The sequence below is a fragment of the Oenanthe melanoleuca genome, chromosome 4 (assembly GCF_029582105.1).
Source record: "Oenanthe melanoleuca isolate GR-GAL-2019-014 chromosome 4, OMel1.0, whole genome shotgun sequence".
Classification (NCBI taxonomy): domain Eukaryota; kingdom Metazoa; phylum Chordata; class Aves; order Passeriformes; family Muscicapidae; genus Oenanthe; species Oenanthe melanoleuca.
The window spans coordinates 27793278-27810474 of record NC_079337.1 but is presented as its reverse complement, the minus strand read 5'-3'; the positions used below and the strand labels follow the sequence as shown (position 1 = coordinate 27810474).

Sequence of the window (17197 nt, the reverse complement as noted above, 5' to 3'; positions counted from 1 at the left end):
TATATTTTTTTTGTTTTGTTTATAAGAAGCCTTGATTATCACATATTCTGACTTCAGGTCACACATGCAGGTGTGAACTTGTACAAGACAGTTCAAAAAAATAATTGAAGTGCACTTCTTCATTGATCTCAGAATAAGCACTGCAAAAATAATGACAGCAAGTTCAAATATACTTGCAGAGTACAGGTTTTTCTGCAATTTTACCAAAGATTTGACCCATTTTTGTCGAAATAGAAGTTTAGAAAGAGTTGACTCCAAGCCAGCAAAACAATTAGCATGCAGGAAAAATCTACTTCAGCTTGCACATATGGCCATAGACAAAAACCACTTTAAAATTCCAGCTTTGCATTTTGCCTGAGCAAGGGCCCTAACACAGTCACCAAGAGTGCAAGTTCTATTTGCTGTACATAAGTTCCATGCATTGCACTGCAGAAGTAACCACTATGTAAGGAAAAGGAAATTCAGACAGTAGTCAAGTCACAGCAGCAGCAAGGTCATCAAGCTTCACATTACTAAGTCTGTTTCCCCACCTTGAGGTGAACCCAAATTTCTTACCATTTCAAGATGCATTTCCCAAGCTTGTCTCCCTAAACATACATCTTTATAGAAATGTAGTTTTAACTTTATCTCATTAAACACTCAACTAATTTTTACATTTTACATCTACACTGGTAGATGTTAGTTGAACAACAAATCTTTTGAAGGTTCCTCCCTCTAATCAGCATTTTAGTAAAACACAATAAAATGTTGAAGCTCTGCTGAGTATTTCTTTTAAGAATAATTCTGTGCTGCAAGTCAGTATGAAACTGTTGAAACTTAAGAGCTTTCCTTAAAACCTAAGCCTCAGCAGATATCAATTAAACATAAACAATTAACTGGCCTTCATATTTCCAAACAAAAATCCAAATAAAAGGAGCCCAACCCCAAATTCCACATGCTGTATGTCCCAGCGCTCTCTGCTGGATGCCTGGGTACAAGCAAAACTGATCGTTCACCTGTACTGAGCAGAGAGGGAAGAACTCAACTTCTGCCACAATGAATGTGTCTTTTGTACAAAAAGAATTATTGCAATATCCAACCACACCGTGTTATGTCAACTCTGACAATAATCTATGAGCTTCAAAGGAGTTTTTTCAGTCAACCTTCAGAAAACTATGTCAAGTGAAGACTGCTATGCATCGAATTGTAACTTCAACATTTCTAATAATGGTACCATGGCAGACAGCAAAGAAAATTCTGACCCTGTTAAAGCTGTACTCATGAGAATCTTCCAGCTGTCCATTGCTAGTCACAGGAATTTCTGCCGCTGCATTTTTGGGAGATTCTTGAGCCATTGCACTTTCCTGTAAAAAGAAACAGGTTAGCATTTGTCTTACATTTTCAATGAGTAATCGACATGAAAATATTTGATGTATGGGTTTCATAACAGTTAATTTTATTTCAAAATCCAACTGGAAATACTCTGATACACTCAGTCTGTATGTTTATTTAATCACAATATGGAATCACAGTAATACTCCAGCACAGCTCAGTTGGAAGTAATTTATAGTTTTCAGATCTAAGAGAAAATCTAAAATTTAACCCATTGGCATTGGAGAAGTAGGACACAAATGAGGCATGGGCTCAGACAAATGTTTTACATGCACATTTGAGCCTTAAGAGCAGTTTCTGTATGTCAAGTTATAATGAGCTGGGCTAAAAAAAAAAAAAGCTGTTCATAAACAATAAATACTAGAGAAGAGCAATATGTTTAATCATGTGTTACACAAAATGCAATGATTCCAAACTTTAAAATAGTTTCAGTTTCTTATTTTACCATAATATAGTGCCACCTTCTGACTAAACTGTTGGTATGCAACTCTCATGAAGTCAACAGCAGCAAACCTGAAGTGAAATGCAAAAGTGCCAAAAGAACTCAAAAGTACCAAGAGAAATCAGGATTATAAGTTCATTTCAAATGCAGCTGCATCATGAACAGTAGCAGCAACTGTGCAAGCATTGCTTTCAAGTACAACCTAAGGTATAGCCCAGAAGAGACATTCCCAGAAGAACTGCACATCATTTACAAGCACCTGAAGAGAGAATGGCAGCATAATACTCCAAAATTAAGACAAAGTGAATATTCCATCCCTTTCAAAAAGCTACTCCTAACTCTGCAAGGCAGCTTCATCAGTCATCTAAAGTATAAACAGTAGAAAAATCAACACACAACCGAGGCAGAGTTTGTTCACTTACATAAGAGTCATCTGAAGTCCTCAAACCAGTCTGTACACTTGTGCTAGACAAGGTGTACCATCAACAGGTACTTGAGAAGAGGAACTCTTCTACCCTTAAAGGTCTTAAATCATCAAACTGAACCAGCTCTTTTCAGTTCAAGAGTCAGGAAGAGGCCCAGCCTGAGATCAGGATCTGAAGTACCATCAGCTTCTCCAACCACTTGAGAAGCTTCACAGAGTATCAATATAATACAAAGATTTTACTGGTACTTACTAAGCATCACTTGCATCATTCTTAACTGGAACATCTTCTGTCATACCCCGTTCTTAATATTTCTTCCACTTTCACATATCATAGTCGCTCTCTGTGGGCTCCAATAAACGTGCTTCTACTGAAGCACACCAAGAGGTCTATGCTTATTTTATGAGTACTTTTAAAACAGTAATTTGTTTCATTCCATAGAATTTAGAATATCTCAAGTTGTAAGGTACCTACCCATAAGGATCAAGTCCAACTCCCTGCTCCTCACAGAGAGTTGCTATACAACATAATTAGACTAAATGTCACAGTTACTTGCCACATTACATTATGATTTGGGAAATCTGTCCAATAGCTCAAGTTTCTTAAGCTTGCTCTAAATCTCACATGTGCTTGAGCTCTAAGACTGCTAGGAACTACACTTCCATTTGATACAGCCAAGTAAGGTATTTTTCAAAATGCTTGGCCTGTCACAACTACTTGCACAACACAGAAACATTAGCATAGGCCATGTTCTGTTCACAGCTATTTCTGTTGTCTTTTCTACAAATTATCAGAGAGCACAGTGCAAAGGGAAAGTCCCCTACTATCAAGGCGCACCTTGCTAGGAATCACAATCAACATTGCATGTCTAATTACAGGAAAAACAAATACTTCAAATACTTGGCTTAGGTGCTTTTCAACAAGATCAATTACCTCAAATAATTTTGCAAATACTAACACTCATGTATTTTGATGCTTTTATTTAGAGATATACATGCTCAGTGCATATACACACATCTCTAATAAATACATATATTAGAAAACAAAAATTCATCAGCTTCTCTGGACAACTAGAAGCAATTCACTTTTTTTGTTGGCATTCGTACTTGAGTCAGAGAAAGCAAAAAATTACTATGAATCTAGTTCAGAGAAAGCAAAAAATTACTTGCTAATGTCAAGTTCCATGCTATGTTTGAACTTGAACAGTTTGCCATTGCTGAAAAGGGGACATTTCACCACTCTAATTTTCCAGTCTCTACTTTGAAGCACACAGTGCCTCACTTCCCCAACACTCACCTGACTACCATCACCAAACACAACTCACTAACCTGGCAGTAGACCTTTTCGCCAGGTTAATTTTTCAGCTTCAGTGAGTTGAATCTGTTTTCAATGAAGTCAGGCAAGCACCAAAGCCATGAAATGAGCAGCCAAAAAGGGGAAGTGGGATAAACTGCTAATTTAACTCTGCAGTTATATATAAAAAGAAACCACCATCTCCATTTTAGTCAGCAGTTTAAGTTTGCAATGCTTTTTAAGAACCAATCCTTGCCCTTTTCTTCCCCCCAGCAGCTTTCACCATCCCTTCACCTCCTTCCTGAGCCAGAACATTTGTACATTTGTACAGCAAATAAGATTCCAGAAACACTGCAGATCAAAAGAAAGTGACCTGTGCTCAAAAAGAGGATGGGTAATTTTTCCACTCCCATCAATTCTCCAAAGCAGGCACACCTCCAATACTTGTGCCTATGAAACAGAGCAGATAGTAATGCAGTAAAGAAACTACTGAGAATGAAGGATTGCCCACAGCTTACTTGAGCAGTGCAGTATCTCAAAATACTACTATGACTGTAGGCTACTGCCAAATCCAGCAGCCAGTTCTCTTTACCTCTGGATGTCTGTTCCTGTAACTTCACACTACTATGGTAAGGTTACTGATCTAAGAGAAAACTAAACCACCAAACCACAGCAGCATTTCTGTTGAAATACGGAGTATGATTGCTGAATCAAGTGTCTCTTTGGCAAACGTAGCCCACAGCTGACTTAAACTAAGCATACAAAGAAATTGATTCCTCAGAAGAAAATTTATCATATATATAAACAACCTAAAGTAAATCTAAGTAAGTTCCTAAATTTGTATTGATTATTAGTCATGAACAACACAAGCACTAGAGGAAAACACTGCATTTCAGATGCACGTTTTATTTTTAAAAATAGAATCATCCTTCAGTAACAATCTGTATTTTCTTTGTACATCTGTGTTTACAAATATTAGATTTGGAAATATGCTAAATAGAATCACTGTTCTGTTTTTACTGAAAGTTTAAAATCAATTCACTGTCACTGAAACTCCAATAGTGACAAAGTCAGCATTTTTTTTTTCATTTTTACTCTAGAACAGTCAGGAAAATGTTGACTCTATTTTTCTGAAAGAGCATCCCAAACATACCTGATTAGCTAAATAATATTGGGAACCTTAGGAATTTGTTCATAATTCAAATATGCCATAGACTTCTCCATAGAAAAGGTGCAAGCTGTATCTACTGTCAGGAAAAAAAGATTCACTCCTTCAGCAGTAGATAGAATACCTTGTTATAGTGAGGTTACACAAAGATTAATGCCTTTTAAATATCAACCCTTTCTTCCTGTAATACTCACACATTTCAGGTTCTACCATGCCTAAATCTATGCAACTTACAAAACAAATGCTGCAGCACAGCAACAGACTACTGGCTAAAGTAATCCTTTGCTTTGAATTTATTGGACTGTTCTTAATAGTGTCTCAAAACCAACCCCACCCATTCAAAATGCTGTGCATGAATTCATCTGCCCCTACTAACAGCACTGTGCTTATGAACAGTAGAATTTTTTGGAATCTGAAACTTGTTAGGATTGGTTGATTTTACACTAATATAACTACCACCCAATCACCTCAGAGCCAGACTGGACCTCTTCTGCAGATGGATGAGACTCATCAAGTGTTGTGGATTCACTGCTGTGTTCTGACATACCTGAAAACCAAACAGGTTTGGCATTGCATTAATCGAAGTGAAAGGAGCTGGATGTTGCACCTCACAGAAACCTAAGTAGGCTTTTAGAAAACATTTGACAAGTTCTGCTAGAGTGAAGTGAAATCTCCTTCTCTTGATGGTGACCAGGTCTTTAGCTCTCCAAAAATCTGAGAGAGATCGGGAATACAGTCTGGTGTAAGCTTCCACTGCCAAAGCAACTTTTCCCCAAGGACAGCTAAGCTTGCAAAATAAAACCCTGAAACAAGGTTCTTCAGTTGATATATATACTGCCATCTGCAACAATACACTGACTGTATCCATTTTGTTAAGACATAAGATTTATCCAAGCATTGCCAGATTATACTGATGCTAAGTACTGAAATTTATTATGCTGTAAGTCTGTTGTGTTTACTAGAAACAGAATCCCTTTCATTTTTGCCTCAAAAAGATCTCAGCTACAGAGGCAAAGAAAGTTAACACTGAGCACATGTGAAAGAAATCAACTCTGTGAGTATAGTGATCATAAACGATGAATTACTTACGCAATTTTAGCTTAAGTAAGGAAAGTATCTAAATTTGATTCCAAATAGCTGGTAACTACAAGTGACACCACAATCCACTCAGCTGTTTGAGAGGCGGAGACATCCAATCATTAAAAATTAATCAATCTGCCAGTATTGCATATAATCACACATGACTTCAGTTCATTAAGTCTTGAACCATTTCATACATGTTCAGACACATACCAGATTAAGAAAACTTATAAAGAGATTACTATTTGTGTTTATATTGTATTTCAAATTCCTGAGCTATAAAACATTCTAATTAAAGCAAATAATTAATAAGGTAAGCAGCTCACATAACAGGGGCAATAAAATAAGCACACAAAGTGTGAGGAACTGAATCACCTAGATCATCTAGATCATATTACACTGGATAACCTATGGTTTTATTTTGGAAAATCAAATACGTAAAATAAGAGAATTTCTCCAGAAAAACACGTCATTCAGGGCTATCACTGAATGAAGTTGGATCAATATACAATTCCCTTTGAAATAACTAAGAAATAAGTTTAACATCCTTATATAGCTGTCTTTATTCTTCAAATTTCTTTTGATCATGGAAACTGTACAGCAGAAATGCTGTTTGCCCACATGGTCCAGTCCAAACTCTGCTTGTGGCTGACAACCTCTGTGCTTAACAGCTTATTTATGAGTAGCTAAAACAATTACATTACAGAATAGGTGAATAAGTGTGATTTCCCTGCTCTATTTGCTAAACCAAAAGCTAAATTCATCTTGTAGTAGAGCCTTCATAAAGACAATCTGTTCTTCAGTTCTACCACATCCATGTTCCTGGAGTTATATTTGTACATCACACACAAGCCTATGTACCATGGTAACACTGTTCTAAACTATTAAATGCTACAGGCAAAAACATTTTTATAGACTTAAGAACTTTTGATAGATTTAAGAACCTAGGGGCAAGAACCATCTCACAAATCCATGTGAGAAGACATGGCATAAAGGCAAATAATTAATTTTCAAAAACCCAAATGAATTCACCATTTGTGCTTTAACACCCCTCCAAGAGCAATTCTTTTGTGGTGTTCTTTGTCTACAAGTAGTGCTAAAAATTTCAATACGGCTCTGCAGGATCACAGCAATCAACTTTAAAACATAAGAAGGTAAAAAAATGTGATTAAAGATTAAAGGGGGCTTTCATAAAAAGTTCATCGGCACATTCAAATTTAACTACAGAATTTCCTGACTACAGCAAAAAAAATGGGGATGTAAGCATCAAATACGGGATGCAAGGATGAAAATTTTGTACCTTCACCAAGATTCAGAATTGAAGATACTCACGTGAAATTGTGGTAATCATGACATCTACATACATAAAGCATTTAAGGTTCCACTACAGAAATGCGTGCAGACTTTTGCATTTCTGTAGTTCTTGCAGGTGCCAGCAAAGCACTGTTCTTTATAAGAATCCCCAGTACAGCATGGATTGTGTTATCCAGGGTTTGTTTCTTCTCTGAAGTAGCCAAACTTTAGAACACATTAGGTGACTGGTGTACCAGGACATTTGCTACCTACCATCTGCTGCAATGGAACAACTCAAAGAGATTCTACTTGGAAAAAACATGCTTGAGCCATATTCTGACAAGAACTGAAACCCTGTCCATATCACTCCTACCCTTCTGGGTTCTTACCCCACTATACTAAATCTTCAAATCCACACAAATACTGCACCACAATAGAACAGAAGACACAGATCAGACTAAGAATCATTCCCCGCCATGGTGAAGCTACCTTAAATGTGTACTGGATTACAGCCTCAGTAATTTTAAGTTTTGCTCGCCATAAATAGAACCACATGAATTTTGGGAATTGGGAATTTATGTATCTCTTCTTCAACTGGCAAAGTAAAAAGCAAAACAAAGCAAGAACTTATGAACAACATAGTAAGTTTCCTCTAGGATGGAGACATAAGGAGACATTTAACCATTTATGGCAAACATAAATTATATTTATGGAGACATAAGTGATATGTAACCATATATGGTTATAACCAATTATTGGTTATAAGAGCAATTTTATGTACTTTTCATAAGAAAGGCAAATTCATATTTCCTTATTCATGAAAATATGAAGTAAATGTCATCAACAATAAATTAATTTTGAATAAGAAGTATATTCTTCACATACATTACTTGTGTACATGATTGCTGGTCTCAGAAATAAGAACCATGGGATTCTCAACAATCTTGCTTTTCTAAGCAAGATGCACTGGTTCCTTCACTTACTTTTTGCCTAAATTAATTGCCAATAAGGCAACAGTAAGATATCTTCTGTCTAAAATGAAGTTTATTACACGCTTTTACTGCTATCTGATTTCTTAACTACATAAAGAATGTAAAATTTTGTACCATTGCATAAAATCCCAGTGCTGATGGGAAAATGACCATTTTATAGATGTTTTCTTAAATTTCAATTTCTAACAAAGAACACTTTCACTAATTCTTATCAGGACAGAGATCAACCACTTTTTTAAAAAGACTATAAAGAACTGTATTAAACACTTCCTGCTGCACCATAGGTTCCTCTTAATGCTCTTGAATCCCCTGGCTGTTCTACTTGCAAGATTTAATTATGCCTGGGAGTTAGAAGACATGATAGAGACAAAGACTAGTGAACAAGGCTGCTGCTGACTTTTATACTCCCCATGCTACATCAACCCGGCCCTAAACACTTTAATGCTCTGCTCATCTCCAGATTAGCTAAGTCATGGGCTCCCTTTACGATTTCAACTTCTACGAAATCAGAAAAAGCAGCTGATTAAGATACTGCCTCAGCTTCCAGTTTTTCCAATCTAACACTTCTTTTTTTCTTATTCCTGACATTTTAACTGTGCATGTACACACATACATACATAGACATACACACGATTCAGAAAGTTTTGGAGTTGCACTGATCAAATAACATCCTTCTCCAGCCCTGCAAAAAAGAATCCTTCTGTTATCTTCTCTAGAGAATCAACTCTTAAGTAACGGAGCCATCGACTGCAAAGTAATAACTCCTTGCTACCTTTTCCACCAAGTATAAAAAGCACATGTGAGAAACTGAAACTACACCTGGGCTGGATGTTCAGAATGATTCTCTCCAACGACTTTCATGCAAGATGAAAGGGTATTGGGAGGTTTTGGTTAAAAATAACCTATTAGAGAAGTACTATAAGAAATACTGGATGAACTGCATCTAGTTTGGAGACAATACCACATGCAACACCTGCTTGTCACACAACACCAAAGCGTTTCCATGCTTTAAGAACAGTAAGCAAAACTCAAATTGTCACACTTAAAACAGTAATTTACAGGACGAGGAATAACTCCCAGGGGCACAAAATTTACATAGCATTTACAGTTTTCTTCCTCCACCAACACACAGCTTCCCTTTCTCTCTCGTGGAACCCGCCTGCTCCGGAGCTCGGGGGCTGCCCTGCCCGTCCGGCCGCCCAGCAACCCCGGTGCGGGGCGTACGAGCCAGGCCGAACCCGACCCGCTGGGCACTACCGGTGCGGCCGCGGAGCCTGGGGAAGGGCGGCCGCTCCCGCGGGGTGACACGTCGAATGGGACAGAGCGTGAGGCGCGGCCCGGCCCTCCCCGAACTTGGGCTCAGCGGCTGCCCCGGCCCGGTCCATCCCTCACCTGCCGGCGGCGCCGCTGCGGCCCTGGAGGCGTCTTACTGCAGGGGACGGGAGGACAGGACGTAGGGAAGGGAAAGGTGGACGGAGGAAGCCGGGCGGGGCGTCGCCGGCGGCTCTCTCAAGCTTTATTTTCTTCCTTCTCCGGTAGCAGTAGGAGCCGGAAGCGCCGGGCCGGAAAGAGGATGACGGCGGCGGTCCCTCTAGGCCGTCATGTCTATGGTCACAGCCATGGCAACCACCGCCAGCACCGCCCTGGAGGCTGCTCCAGCTCCGCCAAGTGCCGTGCCCGTGAGATGAGGCCGCCTGCTGGGAGAGCAACCGGATCGGCGGAGGAGGAGCGTGCTCGTCAGTGGGTGCGGATGAGCGCACCTGGGAGTCGCTGCTCGGTGCCGTGGCAGAGGCTTTGCCCGAACCCACAGTGAGGAGAAAAAAGAGCATATCTATCGAGGAGAAAATTGACATCATAAGCGCTGTGAAGAGCGGCAAGAAAAAGGCGGACATTGCAGCCAAGTGTGGCATCAAGAACTCCCTGTCTTCGATATGAAGAATAAGGAAAAAGTTTTGGCAGCCTTTGAAACTTTACGGTTTGATCCTAGAAGGAAAAGACTGAGGACTGCTTTTTATGCCGACCTGGAGGAGGCATAGTGGTACAGAATTGCACAGTGCTTGAATGTGCCTGTCAATGGCCGTATGTTGCGCCTCAAGGCGAATGACTTTGCCCAGAAGCTTGGACACAGTGATTTTATATGTAGCAATGGCTGGCTCGATCGTTTCAAATCAAGGTATGGTTTAGTTTTCAGAGCTGAGCCTGTAAAAACAGCTACTGCTCCTGCAGTGGATGCTCCAACTCTTTGGTACCAAAATGTGCTTCCTTATTTTTTAAATTATTATCGGCCAAAAAATGTGTTTTACATACAGGAGACTAGGTTGTTGTATCAGATGTTACCACATAACACGTTTGCATTTAAAGGGGAAACTTGCTCTGTAGGTAAACAAAGCAAAGAGAGCATTACTTTAGTGCTGGGTACAAATATGGCTGGCTCTAAAGTCCTACTGCTCATTATAGGAAAAAACAAAAATGAATGCTCTTTTGAAGATGTGAAATCGCTGCCAGTGAATTATGAAGTAAATGATGAGGCATGCATGACTGCAGGAATCTTTGAACAGTGGATGCATAAACTTGATAACAGATTTCAAGCACAGCAGCGCCAAGTGGTTATTCTTGTTGATTCTCTCCCACCTCACACAGAAGTAAAGAACCTGATGACTGTCAAATTAGTGTTCTTTCCTCCAGACTCTTCTTCATGTATAGTTATGAAAGAAAGGATTATCAGAAGTCTGAAGGTTAAGTACAGGCACTGTCTTATCAAGAGGTTTGTTGACTGTGTAGAAAGTAATAAAGAGTTTATGCTGACCCTTCTTGATGCAATTAAGATGCTGCACCTGTGCTGGGGGAAGGAACGCCAGAGACTATTGTAAAAAGTTACAATGGAGCAACTTGCAAATTAGAAACTGAGAGAAATTATAACGGCAATGAGGTTGAAAGTGATTTTGATTTGATTGCTAATGCACGCACAGCTGGAGTAGAGTTTCCAGAGGGTTTGTCTTTGGAAGAATGTGCGGCTCTAGATGATGACTTGGTAACTTATGAAGTGCCTACAAATAATGAAAGGATGTGCGCCAAAGAAAGTGCGTCAAATAAAGATGAGGCATTTGTTGGTGCTGAGGATAAGGATGAAGGTCATCGACTTCAGGGAGTTGAACAGCTTTTACCATCCAAAAACGAGGCTTTGAGTGCTTTAGATACCCTTTGGAAGTTTCTCAGAAGTTAAGACACAGATGATTCTCTTTACGATTCCCTAGCTGACTTGGAGAATTTTATTCAACATGTAGCATGTGAATAAATATTTTAGCGAAGTGGGAAGGCATGTAATTGGAAAAAAGAAATTACATAATCAAAGATAGTTAAATAACAAGCATTGCTGAAATGTTCTTTGGTGTGCTTTGCTCAGGTGCCTAGGAGAACATAATAAAACCATGAAAAAGGGCTATGAACTGAAATTTTCCACAAAATCAGGAACAAACACATATTTGAGGTAGAGAAAAGGAGTAAGCTGAACCCTTAAAATGCTGACTGTGGAAGCAAAAGAAATTTTTTGAGCAGTTTCGTGCACTCAGGATAAGCTGTTGACCACTTGGAATTCTTTCTTCAAGAAATGACTAGCACTTCTACACAAAAATAATTCCACTAGTGTTTGAGTAAATATTTATCACCTTTTGCTTATTTAAATATTAAAAACCTATATGCTTTTGATATGTAAACACAAAATTGAATAACACAGAAAATACTTGCTTAAGTTCTTAGAAGTAAGGCATTTTAAAAAGAAATATTTTTTGCCCTTCATCCAGAATTCTGGCTATCATTTACTCTTGCAGCAGATGATGAACAGCAGAAAGTTACCACAGCTTTGAAAGTGTTGTTTTGTTTTCTTAAAACTGCTCATGTGTGGATGGATACACTCGAATGGCATAGTCATTTTCCAAGAGTCAAAAGGCAAACAAACCTTTCTAGGTCTTTGAAGAGGTCAAAAAGGGAGGTCATTCTCTGCTTTTCAGCCTTTTTGGTGCATAGATTTGATGTAGGCATTTCTGTGCAACTCTATATATTTCTACAGTAAATTGAGAAAAAAACCAAACAGTATCTGCAGTAAAAACCTCGCTGAACTCATGTTTTATTTTCAATATTGGAGGCTTTGCTGTAGGATTCAATGCACTAATGTGGTTTATCACTATAAGTCCCATTAACAAGGGTGCTGTTAGCATGATTGCAGTGTGAAATTGTGTAAATCACAGTACATTTAAATGTCTTTGAGTATGCATTTCAAACAATGTCATCATATCAGAGCCAAAATCCACTGTGTATATGACCTGACTTTTTTCAAAACCTGTTTTAAATCTTATCCATATCTATCAATTTGATTTTTTTTCAAAAGTTGGAGATTATAATTTTTCTAATTTAGAGGAAGAAGAAAATATTTTATGGATGGCCTTTAGGAAGCCTGCATAATAAAAAATCTATTATGCTGTCTATAATTAAACCGTAAGAAAAACTAGTGCATTTGTGAATCTTCAATTTTAAATAAATAGTTTGGTTATAGCTTTGTTTACTTTTTTTTCTGGTGTAGGACAATCTATCAATTTGTGAAATCATTTCAGAAAATATATCAGATTGTTGGAAGACAGCGAAAATATTAATATTGGTGAGAAAAAGCTTTTGGATGTATGAATGTTTTACTAGAACCCCTTTCACAAACTTTTGGTTTCTTGTTATGAAGTATATTATGTGAATTCCATCCAAAGCATATTCAGATTAAATTAGAAATTTCTGTTGAAATCCCAATAAATAAAGTCCTACATGGACATTTATAGATTCCGTGAAAAAGGTATGCTCCTTTGAATTATCTCTTACAGTTATGCAAAATCTTTTAAATTAACAATCTGTGTCAAATTCTGTTTGCTTAAATACTTTAGAACAAGCTTATGAAAAGTACTTTCTATTCTGATTAAGCTTATTTCTATTCTAAGCTTATTTGAAGTTCAGCTAAATCCCACAGACATCTGCAGATAATTTTCCTATAATAATCTTTTGATTTAAAATCTATTTATTTGCAGCAGCTTCTCCTGCTAAAGGCAAGTTTAGAGAAAAGTTCCTCTTATCCATTAAACGTGTAATTCATTATGATTTGTCTCCCTCCATGTAGCCCTCACATGCCTGGGTTCTGGATAAAGTAGCTCTGTTTCCTCCTGAGAGAATTCAGAGTGTGAAAGTGTTGGATCTGAATGAGAAAGACTCACATATGTAAGCAGCAAATCTTGGTTAAACAAGGGTTCACTCCACAGGAAATCTAACTTTTGCAAGAAGAGGCTTAGAAAATCAGATGGGAAATAATGTCATTAGCTGAAAAGGAAGGAAGTGAATTACTGAGTGTTGTCATACTCCCTCATAAAAACAACAGGAAGGATTTACTAATTTGGCCTGAACTTTGAAGGTGAGTTGTGGAACTTGCTTTGTAAAACATACAGCTTGTCAAAATCCTGTATATTTAAGAATACATGACTTTTTCTTCATTCTGAGAAACCAAGCTAAATTGCACTTGCTGAAACTGGTTCTGTAAGTCAGACACTTTATATTCTAACACTATAGCTTTCAAAATTATTTAGGAGCCAAATATTTCTCCTCACTTGGGTTTTGGTCACGTTTATAGTCAGTGAAAGTGAAATCCATTCTGAAGTTGTTGCTGTTTCAGGTGTTTGTCACGGGGAGATGCAAACACCCAGATCTGAAATGCTAACAGCGGAGAAGGAAGCTCTGTGAATGTTAAACCTGTGCACACAGTTTGAGCTGGAGATTTCTTTACATTGTCTGCGTAAACAACCAGGACACAGGCTTTTTACCTCTTGGAGTGGTAGCTTTTGGAGGGAGAGGAAGAATAAAGCTTTAGATTGCATCATATTTAAAATGTAGAACCTTTTCTACAAAAGGCAGGTAACTAAGGCTGTTGTTTGCTTTAATATTTTAATATTAGTATGGACAGCAGTGTGCTTTTTCTCTGTAGCTTTTCTTTTATTCTATGGTTAGATAGTGATTATGTTCTTCAGCATCAAGTCAGTGAGGTTGCTTTTGGTAACCCAAAAGTGACATAGCTGTGTTACAATGCTGCATTAAAAAGATTGAAGGCTAGCTCAAACATTAGTAGTATCTATCAAGGTTTTTATTCAAACCTACATCTTTTGTTGTTTATTTTTGCTCTTTGCTATTTCAATAGCTGTTTGTGAGACTTCAGATATTTGTGCCGTGTTCTGCTTTGTAGCAAGCCCATATGGCCTGAGATCATAGAAAAAGGCAGGTGGAACATAAAAAAGGGGGCGTTAAAGGTAGGGTCCTGGTCTATTGAAATACCCCTGCAGGAACTCAAGGAGAATTTGTAAGTCAGGTTGAGCAGAACCTTTTATTAAAAAACAGCATTGAGAGTCCTCTGTAATTCCATGTCCTTATATAATTTAACTCACAGAAATTATTGTGAGAGGTAACACCGTAAGTTCTCTGAATTCTGGATAGCAAGAAATGGCCACCCACAATTTAACTCCACTTCAAAATTGACACAAGTTTGGTTCTTTCCCAGAGCTAATGACACATGATCTATGTAAACTTTCACTGCCCTACCCAGAGCTCATTGACGTTCAGTAAGCAAAAAGACTTTTGCCTAGAGACAAGACAAGGCTGAAACAGCATTTCTGCAGAGTCTAGACATTTCAGTAAGAGTCAGATGAGCCTGAAAATTGACATGCCTTTTCAGAAGTTAACTGAGAGACACTTGGTAATATGAAACTTGGCATCTGAATTAGAGATACTTACTATATGTTGTTACCAACAACTCCTAAACTATTTTTGAAAAACTGGCACAATGGATATCAGTTTTACTGCTCTGAGAAAAAGTGACTATGAGTGTTACATGTATACTCAACACATGGCGAAGGCAAACAATTCAAATTTGAATTGCAGTTCAATTCTAGTAGAGACAAACCCTTAATTCTCTATGAGAGCTGAAGGTGACCAGACTCAGTGCATTATACAGTGAACATCTGCAGAGAAGCAGGAGCAGATGTGGCAAATGCTATAGACATACAACAGCAGGACAGAAATACAAGTACAGGCAGACAGAGCTACAGGCTCTTAGCTCTGGTGTTGAAAGAATACAAACAGCTCTCCAAAGCCCCATTGGGAGGCTTCCCATATATGCCCTATTACCAACCCAATCTTTTCAAAAAGCAATAGAAATTCTCTTTTGAACCAAAAAAAAAATTAGGGTTTGATAATTTCTTGCCAAGTTGGCAACGCTGTTTTTCATACCCTTTCACCATATAGAAGCTGGCAACAGCAATCCAAACTAGAAATGGTAAAGCTGAAGTAAATGTATAATAAAACTTGTCGTTTTTTGTGTCCCATCCTCACCTGGCCTTCACTCATCTCATGTAGATTTAGGTGCCTTAAATCATACAACACCTTCGGAGCTTTGTCAAACTCTAATCTGGTGTCAGTAACTTGGCTGCTAGAGCTAACAGGAGAGCATTTAGCAAATATAATGCTTGGGTGGCTAGAAATCATGTTGCAATTGCATCTTAAATATTCATGGTTAAATAGCTTTAGTAAAATTACTTGATCATTCCCTAACAATATCTACATTATTTATGCCCAGCCATAATGCACATGTGCAACTCCAAACCTGCATTCCTTGTGAAATGCCTGTGATGATCTGTTGAGGGGTAATAGTGGGACAGCAGATGGCATCCTGCACAATGAGATTATATGAAATTTACATTAATGTAAGCTTCCTAAGGAATTATTTGAAATGGGCATTAGGTAGCTTTATTAAAAACTTCCTTCAGATTATCCTCTCACCTCATCTCACGGGGGAAGAACCCAGTGGCTTGCACTGGTGCAGCTTCACAAAGGGGATTGTTTTGAACAGTGTTCTTTGAGGGGAGCTCTGCTAGAGTTCAGAAGCATATTGACCTATAAAGATTAGGAACAAAATCTGCAGTGTGTAGAAAACAGCCCATAGGATCCAGCCAGTGGGAGGTTTAACTGCTGCTCTGCCTCCCAAGTGGGCTGAGCCAGGCTCTTTATTAGGATGCTGAGTCCTCAAGCAAGGCACATATTTGTGAAATTACATTCTCCAAAAGCAGCAATGCAGGTACTGGTTTGCTTTTAATCATTCATCCTTCTTCTTCCTGTCTGCCATTCCAGCTCCTCAGAGATTAAAAATTCCCTGTCAGCTGCGTGCCTGATCTGATCAGTCCCCTGGTTTAGAAACCTGAGATGGTTCTGTGCCATCCATCCTCCAGATTTACAGGCTTAAATATAACACCTATCTTTAGCAGGCTTTTGTTTGGTTTTTTTGTTTGTTTGTTTTTGGTTTTTGTTGAGTATCAGATACTTGCATTCTCTAAAAGCATTTCCAGGTCTAATGGGAAAAGAATGAATTGTGAACCTCAAATGAATTCCACATTTCTCTCTGTGTGGAGATAAAATTGTAAGAATTTAAACCATGCTGAGATCTGCCCTTATTTGCATTCAAGAAGGGTGTAGACTCAGGTTAGGTGTGGACTGACCTTTGCAGACGTGGTAGAAGACATAAAGCTTCACAATTTAGTACTCAGAACCAAAATGGATTAAGAGAGGAATTATATGTTCACTTCCAGGAAGCTTGTATTTCCTATAGGATCATATCTACAATTCTTTCCATCAGGGGTTTCATTAGCAGGAATTAATTAGGACTGACCTCTTTCATTCTTACTGTATCTGCCCTGTGACTGGCTGAATGCCAGTTCTTACAGAATTTTAGTATTGCTTGCCTCATACTTAGGATACATTTAAGTATAAAACTGTACCTTCTGACAGAAAATCAAGCCGCAGAGAGCAGGATATAGGCAAGATAGCAGCCTGTCAGAACTATGATCTTCTCATTTCAGACCACACTTGGTACACCTACATGCATGGACAGATGCATAGAAAACGAGCCATTAGAGTTAAGGGGTATCAGTCTGTGTACTGCTATTAGGATGTGTAATTGGGCTGCTAGTATATATACTGAAGTATATTTCAATGTCACAGCTGTCTAAAGCAAACAAAAAATTGAAGGTGTGCCATCCTGTACTGCCATCACAGATCAAAACGCGGA

The 17197-nt window shown here is 38.3% G+C and overlaps 2 protein-coding genes across 9 annotated transcripts in view; one reads left to right on the top strand and one right to left on the bottom strand.

Moving 5' to 3' along the window:
* ARFIP1 (ADP ribosylation factor interacting protein 1) overlaps window positions 1-9748 on the bottom strand; it is a 41456-nt gene extending 31708 nt beyond the window's left edge. For 3 of the 8 annotated variants that reach the window (XM_056490710.1, XM_056490711.1, XM_056490713.1), the window contains exons 1-3: window positions 9457-9748; window positions 5167-5246; window positions 1242-1343 (exon numbers count right to left, since the gene is read on the bottom strand). In XM_056490710.1, coding sequence (XP_056346685.1) covers window positions 1242-1343; window positions 5167-5244 — 180 coding nt within the window. In that variant the 5' untranslated portion in view covers window positions 5245-5246; window positions 9457-9748. Of the gene's footprint in view, window positions 1-1241; window positions 1344-3566; window positions 3652-5166; window positions 5247-9456 lie in introns of those variants that run through there. The other 5 variants (XM_056490714.1, XM_056490717.1, XM_056490712.1 and 2 more) reach the window with 5 other exon arrangements.
* TIGD4 (tigger transposable element derived 4) lies at window positions 9748-12560 on the top strand (the record flags this gene model as incomplete). Its single annotated transcript, XM_056490718.1, is given in 3 exon segments — window positions 9748-9991; window positions 9994-10911; window positions 10914-12560. Coding segments are annotated over 3 exon segments (1608 nt in total), but the record flags the coding sequence as incomplete, so codon positions are not given.
* Window positions 12561-17197: the final 4637 nt, after the last annotated feature.